The sequence below is a fragment of the Chiloscyllium plagiosum genome, unplaced genomic scaffold (genome assembly GCF_037043375.1).
Source record: "Chiloscyllium plagiosum isolate Xiang-an unplaced genomic scaffold, Cpla_swu_hap1 HiC_scaffold_2, whole genome shotgun sequence".
Lineage (NCBI taxonomy): Eukaryota > Metazoa > Chordata > Chondrichthyes > Orectolobiformes > Hemiscylliidae > Chiloscyllium > Chiloscyllium plagiosum.
Genome location: NW_028270140.1, coordinates 164,321,345 through 164,345,120, shown reverse-complemented (window position 1 = coordinate 164,345,120; position 23,776 = coordinate 164,321,345). Strand labels below are relative to the sequence as shown.

Sequence of the window (23,776 nt, the reverse complement as noted above, 5' to 3'; positions counted from 1 at the left end):
TACCTATCCATGCTGCAAGCTCACCTACCTTATTTCGGATACTCCTGGCGTTGAAGTAGACACACTTCAAACCAGCTTGCTGTCAGCCAGCACATTCCTGTGACCATGAAATCCTGTCCCTGTCCTCCCTACTCTCATCCTCCTGTGCACTGCAACTACACCTCCGGTTCCCATCCCCCTGCTGAGCTAGTTAAAAATCACCCGAATAGCACCAGCAAATTTCCCCCCAGGATATTGGTCCCCCTCTGGTTCAAGTGAAGACCGTCCTGTTTGTAGAGGTCCCACCTTCCCCAGAATGAGCCCCAATTATCCAAGTACCTGAAACCCTCCCTCCTGCACCATCCTTGCAGCCAGAGGTTCAGCTGATATCTCTCCTTGTTCCCCGCCTCGCTATCACGTGGCACAGGTAACAAACCAGAGATGACAACTGTTTGTTCTAGCTCTCAGCTTCCACCCTAGCTCCCTGAAATCCTGCCTTACATCCCAATCCCTCTTTCTACCTATGTCATTGGCACCTATGTGGTCACCCTCTCCCTTCAGAACCCCAAAGACAAGATATTGGAGGAAGGAAGTCTTGGTATGACTCTATGAAACATAGATTACATCGTTGATCATTTGGAATGCTGTGTGCAATTCTGGTCACGATTGAAAGGATGAAATTGCACTGGAGACGGTGCAAAGGAGATTCACCAGGGCGCTGCCTGGGATGGAAAGTCTCAGTTATGAGGAGTGACTGAATAGACTGAGTTTGTTTTCCCTAGAACAGAGGAAGCTCAGGAACAGACCACTCAAAGCATTCTTGAGCAGGCAACCCAGAGCATAACTTTGCAATTTGTTTTGGTAAGTGTACAGTGAAAAATACCCGGAGTAAGACAGCGAGGTTGACTACAAGGTTTGAAAACAGACAAAAAAAACGTAATCACAAAATTACACAATGAAACACAAAAAAAAGAATAAAGAACCCTGACAGAACTCAGTTTATCCAAACTAGACTTAATGATGCTGTTCTGAATATACACAACAGTCCCAATAAGCAAACCCTCTTAAAACACAGTAAAAGAAAATGTAACAGATGCTTATAGGTTGAGGTTAGAAAGGCAGAAAGAGACTTTAGCAAACTGTTTCCACACAGCTCATTGTTGAACTCCCAACTAGTTCTGGACTGAATTAAACTGCCAAGCTAGAGAGCTGACCACTCCCTTTTCATTATACGGGTCACTTCTAAAACATGACCACTTCGGCCTGAAGTTTCATCTGTTTACATATAAACAAAAAGGCCTTTCAATATCCTTTAATCTCTGTACCAAGCCAGTCTTATTAGCACCAGGAGCATTTTATTACACCTCTGAAAAAAAACCAAGGGCAGAGTTTCCTTGAGAAAAGGAACAGCTTTTAGGAAAGAAGAAGCCATCTTTGACAGGTATACAAAATTATACAAGAACCTCTTCCTCATTACAGGCATGTCTAACCTCAGAGAGCATACAGTGCAGAGTAAGTGATTTCGAGGTGATCTGAGGAAAGATTTTTCACCCAGAGAGTGGCAGAAATATAAAACACACTGCTTGAGAGGATGGTGGAGGCAAGTTCTCTAGCAATATTTAAGAAGCATCTGGATGTTCTTAAATCAGGAACGATGAAGGGCTTATGCCCAAAACATTGATTCTCCTGCTCCTCGGATGCTGCCTGACCGGCTGTGCTTTTCCAGCACCATACTCTTTTACTCTGATCTCCAGCATCTGCAGATAGAGAGAAAACAGAAAATTATTGAATGTTCAAGTCCATTATGAAAGATTTAATAACAAAGCAGTTGGAAAACAGGGACTGGATTAGACAAGTAAGCTTGGCAGGTGGCACTGGTTTAGTTTGGAATTCTGGTCAGTATGGACGGGTTGGACTGAAGACTCTGTTTCCGTGCTGTCTGACTCTAAGTCAGCATGGATTTATGAAAGGGATATCCTTGCTTGACAAATCTACTGGAACTCTTTGAGGATGTAACTTGTGGAATTAATGAGCAGGAATCTAGTTAACCTGGACTTTCATGAAGGTTCCAATAAGGTCCCACCTGAACAAGTAAAAATAAAGCACATGGGATTGGGGGGGATGCACTGACATGGATGGAGCACTGGATGGCAAACAGTAAACAGAGAGTGGGAATAAATGGGTCTTTTTGTAAGTGGCAGGCAGTGACTAATGGGATATCACACTGATCAGCTATTCATATGTTCATGACTCAGATGAGGGAATTCAATGCAGTATCTCCACAATGGCAGATAATACAAAACTGGGAGGGAGGATGAACTATGAGGAGGAGGCAGAGATGTTTCTCTGTGATTTGGACAAACTCAGTGAGTGGGAAGATGGGAGATGAAGTATACTGTGGATAAATGTGAGGTTATCCACTTTAACAGCAAAAACAGGAAGGCAAATTATTATCTGAATAGAGATAGATTGGAAAAGAAGGATGTGCACTGAGACTTGGGTGTGCTTATACAACAGTTGCTGAAAGACAGCATGCAAGTGCAGCATAGTGTTTTGGAAAGTAGTATGTCGGCCTTCATAGCAAGAGGATTTGAGTAGCATCAGCCATTGAACAGAATTAGGCCATTTGGCTCATCAAGTCTTCTCCAGCATTTGAATATGGTTGATGTTCCTCAACCTCATTCTCCTGCCTTCTCCCCATAATCTCCTTACTAATCGTGAACCTATCTCTCTCTTTCTTTAAAATACTTGAAGACTAGGCAACATCCTGGTGAACCTCCTCTGCACTCTCTCTAAAGCTTCCACATCCTTACAGATTCCCTACAGTGCGGAAACAGGCCCTACAGCCCAACAATTCCACACCGACCCTCCAAAGAGTAACCCACCCAGACCCATTCCCCTCTGACTAATGCACCTAACACTACGGGCAATTTAGCATGGCCAATTCACCTGACCTGCACATCTTTGGACTGTGGGAGGAAACCGGACACCCGGAGGAAACCTACGCAGACATAGGGAGAATGTGCAAACTCCACACAGACAGTTGCCTGAGGCTGGAATCGAACCTGTGACCCTGGTGCTGTGAGGCAGCAGTGCTATCCACTGAGCCACCGTACCACCCCAAAAAATGGATGGGGAAATTCCGGTAACAAATGGAGAGTGTGTAATGAGGGAGATCATAGAATCCCTACAGCGTGGAAGGGGAAGCAGGCCATTCAACCCCTCCAAAGGGCATCCCACCCAGATCCACACTATTCCCATAAGACCCAGGCAGAATGTGCAAACTCCACACAGACAGTCGTCCGAGGCTGGAATTGAACCCGGGTCCCTGGCGCTGTGAGGCAGCAGTGCTAGCAACAGAAAGTCACCAAAGATCCTTAGTTTGTACCTTCCAAACCACCGACTTCAAGAACCAGTCCAAGCCACTCACCATTCTGACTTGAAAATTTCTCATCATTCCACCGGTGTCAAAATCCTGGAATTCCTTTCCCCAGAGCATTGTGCATCAGCTTATAGCACACAGTCTGCAGTGGTTCAAGATGGCAGCTCACTACCACTTCCTCATGGGCAAAGAGAGCAATAAAAATGCTGGCCAGCCAGTGATGTCCAAATCCCATGCGTAAATTTTTAAAAATCTCTTCCATCCCTTTCAAATGCAATTCCACCTCTTTTACGAGATGGTGACCAGTTGTGGTCTAACTAATGATTTATAAACTCCTTGCTCTTTTATTCTCTATCTTGGCTAACAAAGGAAATGATGTTCTATGCCTTCCTAACCATCTTATTGACCACTCCCACAGTCCTCGGACTCTGTGGACATTACCTTCTAGATCCTTCATTCGCTCTAAACCTCTCAGTATTCTCCCATTGATTTTGCATTCTTTTGCTTTGTTTGACCTTCACAAATGCAACACTTCGCACTCCTCTGAACTTCAAACAAACATTTTAACATATGAATAGGAGCAAAGTAGGCCATCCAGTCCTTTCAGCCTGTCAAACAACAAACAACAAAGACAATTTACAGCCCAGGAACAGGCCCTTCGGCCCTCCAAGCCTGAGCCGATCCAAATCCACTGTCTAAACCTATCGCCCAGGTCCTAATCATCTGTATCTCTCTGCTCCCCACCTACTCACGCATCTGTCCATGAATGAATCTACTGGGCCTGCCTCTACTACCTCTGGTGGCAATTTGTTCCAGGCACCTATCGCCCTCTGTGTAAAGTATTTTCCACGTGTATGCCCCTTAAACGTTTCACCTCTCACCTTGAACGCGTGATCTCTCGTTATTGAATCCCTCAGCCTGGGAAAAAGCTTCTCTCTATCTACCCTGTCTATACCCTTCACGATTTTATAAACCTCAATCAGGATCCCCCCTCAATCTCCTTTTTTCTAATGAAAATAATTCTAACCTAGTCAACCTCTCTTCATAGCTAGCACCTTCCATACCAGGCAACATCCTCATAAACCTTCTCTGCACCCTCTCCAAAGTGTCCACATCCTTTTGGTAATGTGGCGACCAGAACTGTACACAGTATTCTAAATGCAGCCGAACCAATGTCTTGTACAATGTTAACATGACTTGCCAGCTCTTATACTCAATACCCCGTCCGATGAAGGCAAGCATACCATATGCCTTCTTGACCACTCTACCCGCCTGTGCAGAAACTTTCAGGGTACAATGGACCTGTTCTCCCAGATCTCTCTGCTCATCAACTTTTCTCAAGGCTCTTCCATTTACAGTATAGTAGGCTCCAGAATTAGACTTCATAAAATGCATCACCTCACATTTGCCTGAATTGAACTCCATCTGCCACTTCTCCACCCAACTTTCCAGGCTATCTATATTATCCTGTATTCTTTGACAGTCCCCTATGCTTTCTACCACTCCACCAACCTTTGTGTCATCTGCAAACTTGCTGATCAGACCAACAGTGCCCTCTTCCTCCAACCCCGACGCATCCATTGAAAGCTTCCTACAGTCTATCTTTGTCACTTTCAACCAGGTGACAAATTTTTGTCAAGTCTGATCCTCATAATCAGATAGGCAAAAGTGAGGACTGTAGATGCTGGAGATTAGAGTGGTGCTGGAAAAGTACAGCAGGTCAGGAAAATCGATGTTTCAGGCAGGTGCCCTTCATCAGGAATGAGGCTGGAAGCCTCTGGGGTGGAGAGATAAATGAGAGGGAGTGGGGCTTAGGAGAAGGTAGTTGAGAGTGCAATAGGTGGATGGAGGAAGAGGTAAAGGTGATAGGTTGGAACGGCTAGGTGGGAAGGAAGATTGACAGGTGAGACAGGTCACAAGAACGGTGCTGAACTTGGAAGTTTGAAACTGGCGAGGTGGGGGAAGGGAGATGAGAAAACTGGTGATGTCCACATTGATGCCCTGGGGTTGAAAGGTTCCAAGGCGGAAGATGAGGCGTTCTCATCTTCCGTCAGGTGGTGAGGGAGCAGTGGTGAAGGAGGCCCAGGACCTCCATGTCCTCGGCAGAGTGGGAGGGGGAGTTGAAATGTTGGGCCACGGGGCGGTTTGGTTGATTGGTGTGAGTATCTCGGAGATGTTCCCTAAAGCGCTCTGCTAGGAGGCGCCCAGTCTCCCCAATGTAGAGGAGACCGCATCGGGAGCAACAGACACAATAAATGTCATTGGTGGATGCGCAGGTGAAACTTTGATGGATTAGATTAGATTCCCTACCATGCGGAAACAGGCCTTTCAGTCCTACAAGTCCACACCGACCCTCCGAAGAGTTACCCACCCAGACCCATTCCCCTACTCATGCACCTAACACTACGGGCAATTTAGCACGGCCAATTTACCTGGCCGGCACATCTTTGGATTGTGGGAGGAAACTGGAGCACCTGGAGGAAACCCACGCAGACACGGGGAGAATGTGCAAACTCCATGCAGACAGTCGCCCAAGGCTGGAATTGAACCTGGGTCCCTGGTGCTGCGAGCAGTAGTGCTAACCACTGAGCCACCGTGCCGCCCTATTGATGTGGAAGGCTCTTTTGGGGCCTTGGATGAAGGTGAGGGAGGTGGTTTCGCAATTCCTGCGGTGGCAGGGGAGGGTGCCAGGAGGGGAGGGTGGGTTGTTAGGGAGCATGGATCTGACCAGGTAGTCACAGAGTGAACAGTCTTTGCGGAAAGCGGTTAGGGGTAGGGAGGGAAATATATCTCTGGTGGTGGGGTCCGTTTGTAGGTAGCGGAAATGTCGGCGGATGATGCGGTTTATGCGGAGTTTGGTGAAGTGGAAAGTGAGGACTGGGGCTATTCTGTCCTTGTTACGGTTAGAGGGGTGGGGCTTGAGGGCAGAGGTGCGGGACATGGATGAGATGCGTTGGAAGGCATCGTCAACCATGTGGGAGGGGAAATTACGGTCTTTAAAGAAGGAGGCCATCTGGTGTGTTCTATGGTGGAACTGGTCCTCCTGGGAGCAGATACGGCGGAGGCGGAGGAATTGGGAATACGGGATGGCATTTTTACAGGAGGTAGGGTGGGAGAGGTGTAATCCAGGTAGCTGTGGGAGTCGGTGGGTTTGTAAAAAATGTCGGTGTTGAATCGGTTGTCATTGATGGAGATGGAGAGGTCCAGGAAAGGGAGAGAAGTATCAGAGATGGTCCAGGTGAATTTAAGGTCGGGGTAGAATGTGTTGGTGAAATTGATGAACTGGTCAACCTCCTCGTGGGAGTACGAGGTGGTGTCGATGCAGTCATCAATGTAATGGAGGAAGAGGTGGGGAGTGGTGCTGGTGTAACTGCGGAAGATGGACTATTCTACATACCCGCAAAGAGACAGACATAGCTAACCCTTTCGTCTGGAGCAAGTGGGAGGATTCGAAAAAGAAATTGTTGAGGGTGAGGACCAGTTCAGCCAAAAGAATGAGAGTGTCGGTGGAAGGGTACTGGTGGGGACATCGGGAGAGGAAAAAACAGAGGGCTTGGAGATCCTGGTCATGGCGGATGGAGGTGTAGAGGGATTGGATGTCCATAGTGAAGATGAGGCGTTGGGCGCCAGGGAAATGGAAGTCTTGGAGGAAGTGGAGGGCATTGTTGGTGTCTCGAACGTATGTGGGGAGTTCCTAGACTAGGGATAGGACAGTATCAAGGTAGGTTGAGATGAGTTTGGTGGGGCAGGAGCATGCTGAGACAATGGGTTAGCCGGGGTAGTTAGGCTTGTGGATCTTGGGAAGGAGGTAGAACCGGGTGGTGTGGGGTTCCCGAACTATGAGGTTGGAAGCTGTAGGTGGGAGATCTCCTGAGGTTGTGTACGGTCCGGGAGATGATGGCTTGGTGAGATCATGGTTGAGGGGGCGGTAATCATAATTAGATCCCTACATTTGCGTTCAAATTGCCACTAAATACAATAATAACACCTGATTTTTATTCGTAAATGCAAAGTTATATCTCTTGCTCCTGAGCTTTTTTTATTGCCTGATTTAATGTGGAAGACTGGAGTTGGTGACTGAGGAGTGATGATTCATCCCCATGGCCTCGAGTTGTGTTAATTTGTCCCACACATACACCATGATGGTATTTATCTATCAACTATACTTCTCGATTGGTGATTAAAAACATCTTTTCAGAATTTTGAGTTATATATTTAATTTAATTATTTGGTTTGATTTTATAGCTGTTTGCCTGCAGTGGTTTGAGTCTCAAGCTGTTGGATCAAGTAGGATTGTCCACTCCAGGACTTGTGTGAGCGATTAGAAACACCACAGAAAAGATTACTGCTGTAAAGACAATGGACCGAATCCAGCAAGGCTTACACAAACGAACAACATTAGCGAAGAAACAGGTTCAGAGGATCTCCAAAGACGATGTGAAGAAATTCATGAAGAACAATGGATTTGTGCTGTTCACTGTGGTGGCTGTGGTTATTGGTTAGTATTGGAAAACACATCAACCCAACTTCAGTTTGCTGACTGCACATTATTGTATCCTTCCCCAAGACATGCATTTCCTCCTCAGGATTTCCATCACTTACCTTTTTTTCATTCATTCATTCACAGGGCATCGCTGGCCAAGCCAGCATTTATTGCCCAACCTTAAATATCCAGAGGGCATGTAAGAATCAAACACATTGCAGTTGGTCTGAAGTCATATGTACACCAGACCAGGTAAAGACAACAGTTTCCATCCCTGTAGGACATTAGTGAACTAGATGGGTTTTCCAACAATTGTGAACAGTCTCATTTTCATCATGAGACTCTTCAATCTAGATTTGTTTTCCTTGAGTTCTAATTTCACCATCTGTCATGGCGGGATTCAAAACTAGGTCCCAGAACATGACTTGGGTCTCTGGATTCGTAATATATTGATAATGCCATATGTCCATTGTCTTCCCTCTCCTGACAAATAACAGCTCTTGACCCAAAATGGTCCGTTAATGCATTGGTTCTTCATTCTGTATTAATTGAAACTGATTCCTATTATCCTGTTCCCATAAACTTGTCCCAATCCTAAACTAAATCCCACTGCCCAAAAAAGCACTCTGTCCCTCACTCCAGGAGAAAGTGAGGACTGTAGATGCTGGAGATCAGAGTCAAAAGTGTGTTGCTGGAAAAGCACAGCAGGTCAGGCAGCATCCGAGGAGCAGGAGAATGGACGTTTCGGGCATAAGCCCTTCATTTTCCTGATACCTGAAACGTCGATTCTCCTGCCCCTCACTCCAACATTGTGTTCTAAGATATGTACACTTGGTGGCTAGAAATGCAGACCCCCAGCCCCCAGTCTGGGGCATAATTGAATTTCTCCATGGCAGGTGGTAAAATCTGAATTCAACAAAAATCTGGAGTTCAAAGCTAGCTATACTAACCAGTATCAAGGAAATCTGTCATCCTTACTTGGTTTAGGCTACATGTGATTCCAGACCCTCTGGGCAATTAGGAATGGACAATAAATGCTGGCCCAGACAGCGATTCCCACATCCTATGAAGGAACTTTTAAAAAGTTTAGTGGAAAAGAACAATCTGCATCTATTGAGACACAGAGTTAGAGTAGTTTCAACATGGAAAGAGGCCACTCATCAAGTATCAAGTATTAATCCATTTTTCAGCACTTGGTCTGTAGCCTTGTACCTCTCTGTCCTTTTAAGTGCTCATATAAATGTTCTGAGGAAGGGTCACGCTCTGAAATGTTAACTCTGATTCTCTCCACAGATGCTGCCAGACCCACTGAGCGTTTCCAGCAATTTCTGTTTTTGTTTCTGATTTACAGCATATGAGGTTCTTTATTTATAAATAGTTAACGTGTGGTAGTTCCACTTCTCCCACCCTTTTAGCCAGTGACTTCCATATAGCCATCAATTGAAAGCAATTGGTCCTTAAATATTCGCTAAAGCTCCTGCCCTCACCCTAAATCCATTCCCCCCCCCCCCAGTTATTGATTCTTCTAGTAAGTGGAAAGATTTCTTGCCATTTATTCTGTGTGCCATTCATAATTTTGAATATTTAGACCCTCCCCTTACTCATCTCTGCTGTAACAAACACAAGCCAATCTATCCAGCTTCTCTTCATCGCTTAATCACTTCTGCCCACGCAACATGCCTGTGCATTTCCTCTTCATCCTCTCTCGAATATTGAACTGCCAGTGCTGGCCCTCCCTCAATGATGTCTCTGTGATAGCAATGATATCACGTCCCACGTGTTAATCAGCATCCTCAACTTCTCTGTCACTTGCTAGATCCCTTGCACTAAAATAAAGGTGATCCAAACTTGGTGTGCTCCCTTGTGCCCCACCTCGACTAAAAATTCTCTGGCTGTCACTGACTTGGCTTCTATTCTATATTTATCTATGCCTCAACCCCATTGTACCTCTACCATGTTATCCAACTCCTGATCAATTTAGTTCAAAATGCCACCAATTACACTGATGTGGACATGCCCATGTTAGACTAGGGTGGACAAATTTAAAAATCACACAACAGGATCAAATTCACTATAGAACATCCCCAATGGCCTCCTTCTTCAAAGACCGTAATTTCCCCTCCCACGTGGTTAAAGTTGCCCTCCAGCACATCTCCTCCACTTCCTGCACATCCATCCTTGAACCCCACCCCTCCAACTGCAACAAAGACAGAACTCCCCCTCACCTTCCACCCCACCAACCTCTAGATAAAACACATCAACCTCCACCACCCCTATCTGTATTTTGCAGAGACCATTCCCTCCATGACTCCCTTGTTAGGTCCACACGCTCCACCAACCCACCCTCCATACCCGACACCTTCCCCCGGCACTGCAGGAATTGCAAAACCAGCGCCCACACATCCCCCCTCACCTCCCTCCAAGCCCCAAAGGAGCCTTCCACATCCAACAGAAATTTACCTGTAACTCCACAAATGTCATTTACTGTGTCCGTTATTACGATGTGGTCTGTATATCGGGGAGACAGGACATCAACTTGCGGAATGTTTCAGACAACATCTCTGGGACACGCACTAAACAATCTCACCACCCTGTGGCTGAACACTCTAACTCCTCCTCCCACTCCGCCAGGTCCTGGGCCTCCTCCATCGCCAAACCTTAACCACTCAATACCTGAAGGAATGACACCTCATCTTCTGTCTTGGGACTCTCCAACCACATGAGATCAATGTGGATTTCACCAGTTTCCTCATTTCCCCTCCCTCCCACCTTATCCCAGTTCCAACCTTCCAACTTGGCATCGCCCTCTTGAACACCACCCTCCTGACCTGGCCATCCTCCTTCCCACCTATCTGCTCCACCCTCCTCTCTGACCTATCACCTTCATCTACCTATCACATTCCCAGCTACCTTTCCCCCAGCCCCACCCCCCTCCCATTTATCTCACAGCCCCCCGGCCCATAAACCTCGTTCCCGGTGAAGGACTCCCGCCTGAAACGTTGATTCCTGTGCTCCTTGGATGCTGCCTGACCGGCTCTGCTTTTCCAGCAACACACTCTTCAACACCAAGTCCAATAGGTTTATTTGGAAGTACTGGCTTTCGGAGCGCTGCTCTTTCATCAGGCAGCTAGTACGGCAGGATCATAGGACACAGAATTTATAGTAAAAAGATCAAAGTGTGATACCACTGATGCGATACATTGAACAAACCTAGATTGCTGTTAAGTCTTCAATAACTTAGAATGGGGTTGCAGGTTTCAATTCATTAATATGTAAATCCCAAAACTTCTTTCAAGTTAGAGTCTGTCTATATCCCAACCTTCAGTCAGACTGGTTCGATTTCCAAAGCAGAAATTTAGAAAATGTCACATGGACTGACTGCCGACAGATTGTGTGCTCTTTTGAACAAAATACAGATCTGAAAATGCAAATTCACCCCATGGACTTATATGTGTGTGCACATGCATGTGATGGAGAGCGTGTGTGTGTGTGTGGGTGTGGGTGGGTGTGTGTGTGGGTGTGGGTGGGTGTGTGTGTGGGTGGGTGGGTGTGTGGATGGGTGTGTGGGTGTGTGGGTGTGTGGGTGTGTGTGTGTGTGGGTGGGTGGGTGTGTGTGTGGGTGGGTGGGTGTGTGTGTGTGGGTGGGTGGGTGTGTGTGTGGTGTGTGTGTGTGTGTGTGTGTGTGTGTGTATACTTCGTGGCAAGTGGTGTTCCACAGGAATCTGTTTTAGGACCTCTGCTCTTTGTGATTTTTATAAATGGCTTGGGTGAGGAAGTGGAAGGGTGGGTTAGTAAGTTTGCTGATGGACTCATAGGTTGGTGGAGTTGTGGTTAGTATGGAGGGCTGTTGTAGGTTGCAACGGGACATTGACAGAATCGATAATGGGCTGAAAGAGAAGTGGCAGAAGAAGATCAACCTGGTAAAGTGTGAAGTGATTCACTTTGGAAGGTGGAATTTGAATGCAGAATACAGGGTTAGAGGCAGGATTCTTGGCAGTGTGGAGAAACAGAGGGAACTTAGGGTCCATGTCCGTAGATCCCTCCATGTTTACAAGGTTGTTAAAAAGGCATGAGGCGTGTTAGTTTTCATTAACAGGAGAATTGAATTTAAGAGCCTTGAGGTTACATTACAGCTCTGTACGGCCCTGGTTAGACCACACTTGGAATATTGTGTTCAGTTTCGGGCACCTCATTATAGGAACGATGTGGAAGCTTTAGTGAGGGTGCAGAGGAGGTTTACCAGGATGCTGCCTGGGGCATGTCTTATGAAGAAAGGTTGAGGGAGGTAAGGCTTTTCTCACTGGAGCAAAGAAGAATGAGAGGTGACTTGGTAGAGGTGTACAAGGTGTTGAGATGCAAAGGAAGAGTGAATAGCCAGAGACTTTTACCCAAGGCGGAAATGTCTATCAAAAGGGGGCATAAGGAAGGTTTAGGGGAGATGTCAGAGGTCGGTTCTTTACACAGAGAGTGGTGGGTGTGTGGAATGCACTGCCAGCGGTGGTAGTAGAGTCAGACACATTAGGGACATTTAAGTGACTCTTGGATAGGCACATGGATGATAGTACAATGAAGGGTATGTAGGTTAGTCTGATCTTAGAGTAGGATAAAAGGCCGACAGAACATCAAGGGCCGAAGGGCCTGTATTGTGCTGTACTGTTCTATGTTCTATGAAACCTGCAACCCATTCGAAGTGATTAAAAAATTTAACAGCAATATAGATTGTTCAATACATCATATTAGTTGTATGACACTTTGATCTTTTACTATAAATTCTGTGTCCTGTGATATTGCCCCCACTAACTACCTGATGAAGGAGCAACACTCCAAAAGTTTGTATTTCCAGATAAACCTGTTAGACTACAATCTGGTGTTGTGTGATTTTTAACTGCATCAATTACACTAGCAAACAGCACCACAGGGATATTGGTCTCATTCTCGTTCAGTTACAACCTGGAGAAAGTGAGGACTGCAGATGCTGGAGAGTCAGAATTGAAAAGGGTAATGCTGGAAAAGCGCAGCAGGTCAGGCAGCATCCAAAGAGCAGGAGAGTTGACATTTTGGGCATAAGCCCTTCATGAGGAATATTGGGGTTGGGGCAGGTGTTGGGGAAGGGCCTGAGAGATAAATAGGAAGGTCTGGGTGGGGGAAAGGTAGCTGGGAAAGCGATAGGTAGGTGCAGGTGGAGGGAGGGGGAGCGGGGAGGGTAAGACCATAAGAACATAAGACATAGGAGTGGAAGTAAGGCCATTCGACTCATCAAGTCCACTCCACCATTTAATCATGGCTGATGGGCATTTCAATTCCACTTACCCACACTCTCCCCGTAGCCCTTAATTCCTTGCGAGATCAAGAATTTAACAATCTCTGCCTTGAAGACATTTACCGTCCTGGCCTCCACTGCACTCCGTGGCAATGAATTCCACAGGCCCACCACTCTCTGGCTGAAGAAATGTCTCCTCATTTCCATTCTAAATTGACCGCCTCTAATTCTAAGGCTGTGCCCATGGGTCCTAGTCTCCCCACCTAACGTAAACAACCTCCCAACGTCCACCCTTTCTAAGCCATGCATTATCTTGAAAGTTTCTATTAGCTCTCCCCTCAACCTTCTAAACTCCAATGAGTACAATCCCAGGATCCTCAGCCGTTCCTCATATGTTAGACCTACCATTCCAGGGATCATCCGTGTGAATCTCCGCTGGACACGCTCCAGTGCCAGTATGTCCTTCCTGAGGTGTAGGGCCCAAAACTGGACACAGTACTCCAAATGGGGCCTAACCAGAGCTTTATAAAGTCTCAGTAGCACAACGGTGCTTTTATATTCCAACCCTCTTGAGATAAATGACAACTTTAAATTCACTTTCTTAATCACGGACTCAACCTACATGTTTACCTTTAGAGAATCCTGGACACGCACTCCCAGATCCCTTTGTACTTTGGCTTTACGAATTTTCTCACCGTTTAGAAAGTAGTCCATGCTTGTATTCTTTTTTCCAAAGTGCAAGACCTCGCATTTTCTCACATTGAATTCCATCAGCCATGACCTGGACCACTCTCCCAAACTGTCTAGATCCTTCTGCAGCCTCCCCACTTCCTCAGTACTACCTGCCTGTCCACCTATCTTCATATCATCGGCAAACTTTGCCAGAATTCCCCCAGTCCCTTCCTCCAGATCATTAATATATAATGTGAACAGCTGCGGCCCCAACACTGAACCCTGCGGGACACCGCTTGTCACCGGCTGCCATTCCGAAAAAGAACCTTTTATCCCAACTCTCTGCCTTCTGTCAGACAGCCAATCCCCAATCCATGCCAGTAGCTCACCTCGAACACCATGGGCCCTCACCTTACTCAACACCCTCCTGTGAGGCACCTTATCAAAGGCCTTTTGGAAGCGTAGATGGATAACATCCACTGGGTTTCCCTGGTCTAACCTACTCGTCACTTCTTCAAAGAACTCCAACAGGTTTGTCAAGCATGATCTCCCCTTACTAAATCCATGCTGACTTGGTCTAATCCAACCCTGCACTTCTAAGAATTTAGAAACCTCATCCTTAAAGATGGATTCTAGAATTTCACCTACAACCAAGGTTAGGCTAATCAGCCTATAATTTTCCATCTTTTGTCTTGATCCTTTCTTGAATAAGGGGGTTACAACAGCGATTTTCCAATCATCTGGGTATTTCCCTGACTCCAGTGATTTTTGAAAGATCACAGTCAGTGCCTCCGCTATTTCCTCAGCCACCTCCCTCAGAACTCCAGGATGTAGCCCATCAGGGCCAGGAGATTTATCAATTTTTAGACTTTTTAGCTTTTCTATCACTTTCTCTGTTGTACTGGCTACCATACTCAACTCAGCTCCTGACTCCCCTTAATTGTTGGGTAGTTTTGATAGGTCAGTGTGGAGGGTAGAGCAGATAGATGAGAAGGAAGGTGGACAGGTAGGACAGGTCAAGAGTGCGTTGCCAATCTGGAGGTTTGGATTCGGGATGAGGTGGGGGGAGGGGAGATAAGGAAACGGGTGAAGTTGATGTTGATGTTGTGTGGTTGAAGGGTCCCAAGGCATAAGATGAGGTGTTTTTCTTTCAGGTGGTGGGGGGCTTGGAGGAGGTCCAGGACTTGCATGTCCTTGGAGGAGTGGGAGGGGGAGTTGAAATGCCAGCCACAGGGCAGTGAGGTTGGTTGGTGGTATGTTCCCTGAACCACTCTGTGAGTTGGTGTCTTGTGTCCCCAATGTAGAGACCATAGAACATAGAACATAGAACACTACAGCGCAGTACAGGCCCTTCGGCCCTCGATGTTGTGCTGCCCTATCATACTAATCTGAAGCCCTTCCCACCTACACTATTCCATGTACGTCCATATGCCTGTCCAATGATGACTTAAATGCACTTAAACTTGGCAAATCTACTACCGTTGCAGGCAAAGCATTCCATACCTTACTACTCTCTGAGTAAAGAAACTACCTCTGACATCTGTCTTATACCTATCTCCCCTCATTTTAAAGTTGTGTCCCCTCATGTTTGCCATCCCTATACTTGGAAAAAGGCTCTCCCTGTCCACCCTATCTAACCCTCTGATTATCTTGTATGTCTCTATTAAGTCACCTCTCAACCTTCTTCTCTCTAACGATAACAGCCTCAAGTCCCTCAGCCTTTCCTCGTAAGACATTCCTTCCATACCAGGCAACATCCTAGTAAATCTCCTCTGCACCCTTTCCAAAATTTCCACATCCTTCTTATAATGCAGTAACCAGAACTGTACACAATACTCCATGTGTGGCCGTACCAGAGCTTTGTACAGCTGCAGCATAACATCCTGGCTCTGGGACTCAATCCCTCTATTAATAAAGGCCAAGACACTGTATGCCTTCTTAACAACCCTGTCAATCTGCGTGGCAACTTTCAGGGATCTGTGTACATGGACACCGAGATCTCTCTGCTCATCTGCACTCCCAAGAATCCTACCATTAGCTCAGTACTTTACATTCCGATTACTCCGTCCAAAGTGTATCACCTCACACTTGTCCACATTAAACTCCATTTGCCACCTCTCAGCCCAGCTCTGCATCCTGTCTATGTCTCTCTGCAACCTACTACATCCTTCGTCACTTTCCACAACTCCACCGACCTCAGTGCCGTCCGCAAATTTACTAACCCACCCTTCTAAGTCCTCATCCAGGTCATTTATAAAAGTGACGAACAGCAGTGGACCCAACACCAACCCTTGCAGTACGCTGCTAGTTACTGGACACCAAGATGAACATGTTCCATCAACTACAACCCTCTGTTTTCTTTCAGCAAGCCAATTACTGATCCAAATTGCTATGTCTCCCACAATCCCATTCCTCTGTGGGGAACCTTATCGAATTCCTTGCCGAAATCCATATACACCACATCAACCGGTTTCCTCTCATCTACCTGTTTGGTCACTTTGTCAAAAAACTCAATAAGATTCGTTAGGCACAACCTATCCTTCACAAAACTGCGCTGACTGTCCCTGCTCAGATTATTCTTTTCCAGATGGTTATAAATCCTATCTCTTATAACCTTTTCCAACACTTTACCAACAACTGAAGTGAGACTCACTGGTCTGTAATTACCAGGGTTGTCTCTACTACCCTTTTTGAATAAGGGAACCACATTTGCTATCCTCCAATCTTCTGGCACTATTCCTGTAGACAATGATGATTTGAAGATCAATGCCAAAGGCTCGGCAATCTCTTCCCTTGCTTCCCAAAGGATCCTAGGATAGATCCCATCCGGCCCATTTTCTATTGTCTATTTTCACACTCTGCAGTATTTCTAATACCTCTTCCTTGTGAACCTCAATCTCTTCTAGTCGAGATGCAAGTGTCTCTGTATCTTCCTCGCCAACATTTTCATTTTCGATAGTGAACACTGTCAAAAAATATTTATTTAGTGCTTCCCCTATCTCCTCTGAGTCCACACACAACTTCCCACTATTATCCTTGATTGGCCCTAATTTAACTCTCATCATTCTTTTATTCCTGACATACCTATGGAAAGCCTTAGGGTTTACCCTGATCCTATCCACCAACAACTTCTCATGTCTCCTCCTGGCTCTTCTGATCTTTCTTTTTAGGTCTTTCCTGACTTCCTTGTAACCCTCAAGCGCCCTAACTGAGTTTTCACATTTTGTCCTAACATAAACCTTCTTCTTGACCAGGGATTCCACTTCCTTATTAAACCACAGCTCACGCGTTCTATATCTTCCTCTCTGCCTGATAGGTACATACTTATCTAGGACACACAGGAGCTTTTCCTTGAATAAGCTCCACATTTTTAATGTGCTCATCCCCTGCAGTTTCCTTCCCCATTCTACACTTCCTAAATCTTGCCTAATTGCATCGTAATTTCCCTTCCCCCAGCTGTAACTCTTGCTCGGTGGAGTACACCCATCCCTTTCCATCACTCAAGTAAACCTGACAGAATTGTGATCGCTGTCTCCAAAGGCTCGTTATCCAACACTAAATCTAATGTGGCTTCGCCCCTTGTAGGCCTGTCTACATACTGTGTCAGGAATCCCTCCTGCACACACTGGACAAAAACTGACCCATCTATAGTACTCATACTGTAGTGTTCCCAGTCAATATTTGGATAGTTGAAGTCCCCCATGACAACTACCCTGCCTCTCTCCCTCCTATCAAGAATCATCTTTGCTATCCTTTCCACTACATCTCTGGGACTGTTCGGAGGCCTATAGAAAACTCCCAACAGGGTGACTTCTCCTTTCCTGTTTCTAACCTCAGCCCAAACTACCTCAGTTAACGAGTCCCCAAACATCCTTTCTACAACTGTAATATTGTCCCTGATCAACAATGCCACACCTACCCCTCGTTTACCATCTTCTCTGTTCTTACTGAAACATCTGAATCCCAGAACCTGCAACAGCCATTCCTGTCCCTGCTCTATCCATGTCTCCGTAATGGCCACAACATCAAAGTCCCAGGTACCAACCCACCCTGCCAGTTCACCCACTTTATTTCAGATGCTCCTCGCGTTGAAGTACACACACTTCAAACCAGGTTCTCGCTTGCCAGTGTCAGATACTTGATTTGGGAACTCTCTACTCTCATCCTCTTCTGTACCTGTCCTACAATTTTGGTTCCCATCCCGCTGCTGTATTAGTTTAAATCCACCTTAATAGCTTTAGCGAATTTCCCACCCAGGATATTGGTACCCCTCTGGTTTAGATGAAGACCATCCTGCTTGTAGAGGTCCCACCTACCCCAGAAAGAGCTCCAATTATCCAAAAACCCAAAACCCTCCCTCCTGCATCATCCCTGTAGCCACGTGTTCAACTCCTTTCTCTCCCTATTCCTCACCTCACTAGCACGTGGCACGGGCAGCAAACCAGAGAAAACAACTCTGTTTGTCCTAGCTCTAAGCTTCCATCCCAGCTCCCTGAATTTCTGCCTCAAGTCCCCATCTCTCTTCCGACCTATGTCGTTGGCGCCAATGTGGACCACGACTTGGGGCTGCTCTCCCTCCCCCCGAAGGATCCCAAATACACGATCAGAGACATCACGGACCCTGGCACCCGGGAGGCAGCACATCAACCGTGAGTCTCTCTCGTCCCCACAGAACCTCCTATCTGTCCCCCTAACTATCGAGTCCCCAATGACTACTGCTCTGCTCCTCTTCCTCCTTCCCTTCTGAGCAGCAGGTGCCCCACTGCTTTCCCCTGGTAAGTCATCACCCCCAATAGTATCCAAAACAGTATACTTATTGTTGAGAGGAATGGCTACATGGGATCCCTGCACTGCCTGCCGGTTCCCTTTTTGTCCCCTAACTGTCACCCATCTGTCTTTTTCTTTTATCTGGGGAGTGACTACTTCTCTAAGTCCTGTCAATAACCCCTCTGCCTCCGGAATGATCTGAAATTCATCCAACTCCAGCTCCAGTTCCCTAATGTGGTTTTCGAGGAGCTGGTGTTGGGTACACTTCCCACAGATGTAGTCAGCAGGGACACTAGTGGTGATCTATACTTCCCACATTCTGCAGGAGGAACATTCCACTGCCCTAAACTCCATTCCCAATATTCTAACTCCCGAAGTAACTACTAAAAAAAAAGGATTAGGAAATAAACTAGTTACCTTACCTTGTCAATCTGGCTCCCACAACTCCCACATTGAGAGTAAAGGATGTGGTGAGTGGATGTGCAGGAAAATCTCCACCGGATGTGAAAAGATCCTTTGGGACCTTTGAGGGAGGTGAGGGAGAGGTGTGGGTGTAGGTTTCACACCTCTTGCAGTGGCAAGGGAAGGTGCAGAGAGTGGAAGGTGAGTTAGTAAGAGGTGTGGACCTAATGCGGGAGTCATGAAGGGAATGGTCTCTCCAAAACACAGAGAGGGTTGGGGAGGAAAATACGACTCTGGTCTGATTGTAGGTGGTGGAAATTGCGGAGGAGAACGCACTATATCCGGAGGTTGGTGGGATGGAAGGTGAGGACCAGGGGTTCTAACTTTGTTGTGGTTGGAGAGGTGGGGTTTGAGTGCGGAAGTGTGGAAGGTGGAGCAGATGTGCTGAATGGCATTGTTGATCATGCGGGAGGGGAGATTGTGGTCTCTGAAATAGGAGGTCATCTGGGATGTCCTGGAATGGAATTACTCCTGCTGGAAGCCGATATGGCAGAGGCGGAGAAATTAGGAGTAAGTTACAACCTGTCAGACTTATGGACATCCCACCTTCTCCAGAAATAGATCCACTGATCAAAGAATCTGAAGTCCTCCTTTGTTGCTCCAAATCTTTGACCACATATTCATCTGCTTTACCTGTCTATGCCTATACTCACATCCTGGAATCATGTCTGTGGCTGCAGAAGTGCCAGCCTGTTCCCCTGGGGTTGAATCTCCCATCATGGGTATTCTCCGTCTCGTTTTTGCTCCCAGGGTGGCTGGATCCTGACTGCACTCCCCAGAGAAATCACCACTCTCACTGTTTTCCAGCATCACAAACTACACTTGAGTGAGGTGCACTCTGCAGATTTCCAAAGTACTGACCTGGCGGCTACCCATCTTCTGAGCGAAGGTCACCCAGTCCCTCTCTCAGCGCCCTTCCTGATGGTCCTGGGTGACCAAGTCTGAAAAATGTGTTGCTAGAAAAGCGCAGCAGGTCAGGCAGCATCCAAGGAGCAGGAGAATCGGCGTTTCGGGCATAAGCCCTCCTTCAGAAATGAGGAGGGTATGCCAAACAGGCTAAGATAAAAGGGAGGGAGGAGGGACTTGGGGGAAGGGTGTTGGGAATGCGATAGGTGGAAGGAGGATAAGGTGAGGGTGATAGGCCGGAGAGGGGGTGGGGGCGGAGAGGTCGGGAAGAAGATTGCAGGTCAAGAAGGTGGTGCTGAGTCCGAGGGTTGGGACTGAGATACGGTGGGGGGAGGGGAAATGAGGAAGCTGGAGAAATCTACATTCATCCCTTGTGGTTGGAGGGTTCCTAGGCGGAAGATGAGGCGCTCTTCCTCCAGCCGTCGTGTTGCCACGGTCTGTATATCCTTGGTGGAGTGGGAGGGGGAGTTGAAGTGTTGAGCCACGGGGCGGTTGGGTTGGTTGGTCCGGGTGTCCCAGACGTGTTCTCTGAAACGATCCGCAAGTAGGTGGCCTGTCTCCCCGATATAGAGGAGGCCACATCGGGTGCAGAGGATGCAATAGATGATGTGTGTGGAGGTGCAGGTGAATTTGTGATGGATATGGAAGGATCCCTTGGGGCCTTGGAGGGAAGTGAGGGGGGAGGTGTGGGCGCAGGTTTTGTATTTCTTGCGGTTGCATGGGAAGGTGCCAGGAGTGGAGGCTGGGTTGGTGGGGAGTGTGGACCTGACGAGGGAGTACCGGAGGGAGTGGTCTTTCCGGAATGCTGATAGGGGAGGGGAGGGAAATATATCCCTGGTGGTGGGGTCCGTTTGGAGGTAGCGGAAATGACGAAGGATGATACGATCTATCTGGGGGTTGGTAGGATGGTAGGTGAGGACCAGTTGGGTTCTGTCCAGGTGGCGATTGGAGGGGCAGGGTTCAAGGGCGGAGGAGCAGGAAGTGGAGGAGATGCGGTGGAGAGTATCGTCAACCACGTCTGAGGGAAAATTGTGGTCTTTGAAGAAGGAGGCCATCTGGGTTGTTTGGTATTGGAATTGGTCCTCCTGAGGGCAGATGTGGCGGAGGCGAAGGAATTGGGAATATGGGATGGCGTTTTTACAGGGGGCAGGGTGGGAGGAGGTGTAATTTAGGTCGCTGTGGGAGTCAGTCGGTTTATAATAAACGTCCGTGTTGAGTCGGTCGCCCGTGATAGAAATGGAGAGGTATCGGAAGGGGAGGGAGGAGTCTGAGATGGTCCAGGTAAATTTGAGGTTGGGGTGGAAAGTGTTAGGAAAGTGGATGAACTGTTCAACCTCCTCGTGGGAGCACGAGGCGGCGCCGATACAGTCATCGATGTAGCGGAGGAAACGGTGGGGGTTGGGTGCCAGTGTAGCTGCGGAAGATGGACTGTTCCGCATATCCGATGAAGATATATGGGTGACCATGTGGATGGCTTTATGCACTTCCTGCAGATGTGCTCACCCAGACTGTCAGGAACATCAAAGAGATCCCACAGACTGCACACCCCACAGACAACATCAGGGTATACAACAACAGGTATACAACACGGGGACACACAACACCAGGGTACACAACACCAGGGTACACAACACCAGGGTATACAACACCGGGGTATACAACACCAGGGTAAACAACACCAGGGTATACAACACTGGGATATACAACACCGGGGTACACAACACCAGGGTACATAACACAGAGGTATACAACACAGAGGTATACAACACAGAGGTATACAACACTGGTGTATACAACACCAGGGTATACAACACTGGGGTACACAACACTGGGGTACACAACACTGGGGTACACAACACCGGGGTACACAACACAGAGGTATACAATACAGAGGTATACAACACTGGTGTATACAACACCAGGGTATACAACACCAGGGTACACAACACAGGGGTATACAACACAGGGGCACACATCACTGGGGAATACAACACAATCGCTGAGGAATACAACACAGGGGTGTACAACACAGGGGTATACAACATTGAGATACACAATACTGGTGTATACAACACTGGGATACACAACACTTCTCAAAATTCTCAATGAGGTTTGTGAGACATGACCTGCCCTTGATGAAACCACGTTGACTATCTCCAATCAAATTGTTGCTTGCTCGATGATTATAAATCCTATCTCTTATAATCCTTTCCAAAACTTTTCCTACAACAGATAATAAGGCTCACTGGTCTATAATTACCTGGGTCATCTCTACTGCCCTTCCTGAACAAGGGCACAACATTTGCAATCCTCCAGTCCTCAGATACTAAACCTGTAGACAATGACAACTCAAAGATCAAGGCCAAAGGCTCCACCACCTCCTCCCGAGCTTCCCAGAGAAATCTCAGATAAAACCCATCCAACCCAGAGGACTTGTCTACTTTCACACCTTCTAGAATTGATAACACCTCTTCCTTACGAATCTCAATCCTTTCTAGTCTAATCTCTCGTATCCCATTCTTCTCCTCTACAATATTCTCCTTTCCCTGAGTGAAAACCAATGAGAAATATTCATTTAGCACCTCTCCGATCTCCACAGGATCCACACACAACTTCCCACTTCTGTCTTTGACTGGCCATACCAGAGTTTTGTACACCTGTAGCATGACCTCATGGCTCTGAAACTCAATCCCTCTCCCAATAAAAGCTAACAAACCGCATGCCTTCTTAACAACCCTATCAACCTGGGTGGCAACTTTCAGGGATCAATGTACTTAGACACTGAGATCTCTCTATCCATCTACACTACTAAGAATTAACCATTAGCCCAGTACTCTTTATTCCTGTTGCTCCTTCCAAAGTGAAGCACCTCACACTTTTCCGCATTAAACTCCACTTGCAACCTCTCAGCCCAGCTCTGCAGCTTATCTATCTCCCTCTGTACTGAAAATGTGTTGCTGGAAAAGCGCAGCAGGTCAGGCAGCATCCGAGGAGCAGGAGAATCGACGTTTCGGGCACGAGCCCTTCTTCAGGAATGACAGAATTTTCAATTCTCCTGCTCCTTGGATGCTGCCTGACCTGCTGCGCTTTTCCAGCAACACATTTTCAGCTCTGATCTCCAGCATGTGCAGTCCTCACTTTCTCCTATCTCCCTCTGTAACCCACATTGTCCTTCGGCACTATCCACAACTCCACCGACCTTAGTGTCATCTGCAAATTTATTAACCCACCCTTCTATGCCCTCATCCAGTCATTTATAATAATGACAAACAGCAGTGGCCCCAAAACAGATCCTTGCGGTACACCACCAGTAACTGAATTCCATGATGAACATTTCCCATCAACCACCACCCTCTGTCTTCTTACAGAAAGTCAATTTCTGATCCAAACCGCTAAATCACCCTCAATCCCATGCCTCTGTATTTTGTGCAATAGCCGACCATGGGGAAGCATATCAAATACCTTACTGAAATCCACATACACCACATCAACCACTTTACACTCATCCACCTGTTTGGTCACCTTCTCAAAGAACCCAATAAGGTTTGTGAGGCATGACCGACCCTTCACAAAACCGTGTTAACTATCCCTAATCAAATTATTCCTTTCTAGGTGATTATACATCTTATCTCTTATAATCTTTTCCAATGCCTTACCCACAACTGAAGTAAGGCTCACTGGTCTATAATTACCAGGGTTGTCTCTACTTCCCTTCTTGAACAAGAGAACAAAATTTGCTACCCTCCAGTCTTCTGGCACTATTCCTGTAGACAATGACAACATAAAGATCACAGTGTAAGGCTCTGCAATCTCCTCCCTGGCTTCCCAGAGAATCTGAGGATAAATCCTATCCAGCCCAGGGGAC

General features: G+C 46.9%; 1 protein-coding gene across 2 annotated transcripts in view; it reads left to right on the top strand.

Annotated features, from left to right (window-relative positions):
• LOC122565415 (excitatory amino acid transporter 1-like) overlaps positions 1 to 23,776 on the top strand; it is a 303,209-nt gene that overhangs the window by 129,680 nt on the left and 149,753 nt on the right. For both annotated transcript variants that reach the window (XM_087975411.1, XM_087975417.1), the window contains exon 2: positions 7,607 to 7,859. In XM_087975411.1, coding sequence (XP_087831537.1) covers positions 7,721 to 7,859 — 139 coding nt within the window. In that variant the 5' untranslated portion in view covers positions 7,607 to 7,720. The remainder of the gene's footprint in view (positions 1 to 7,606; positions 7,860 to 23,776) is intronic.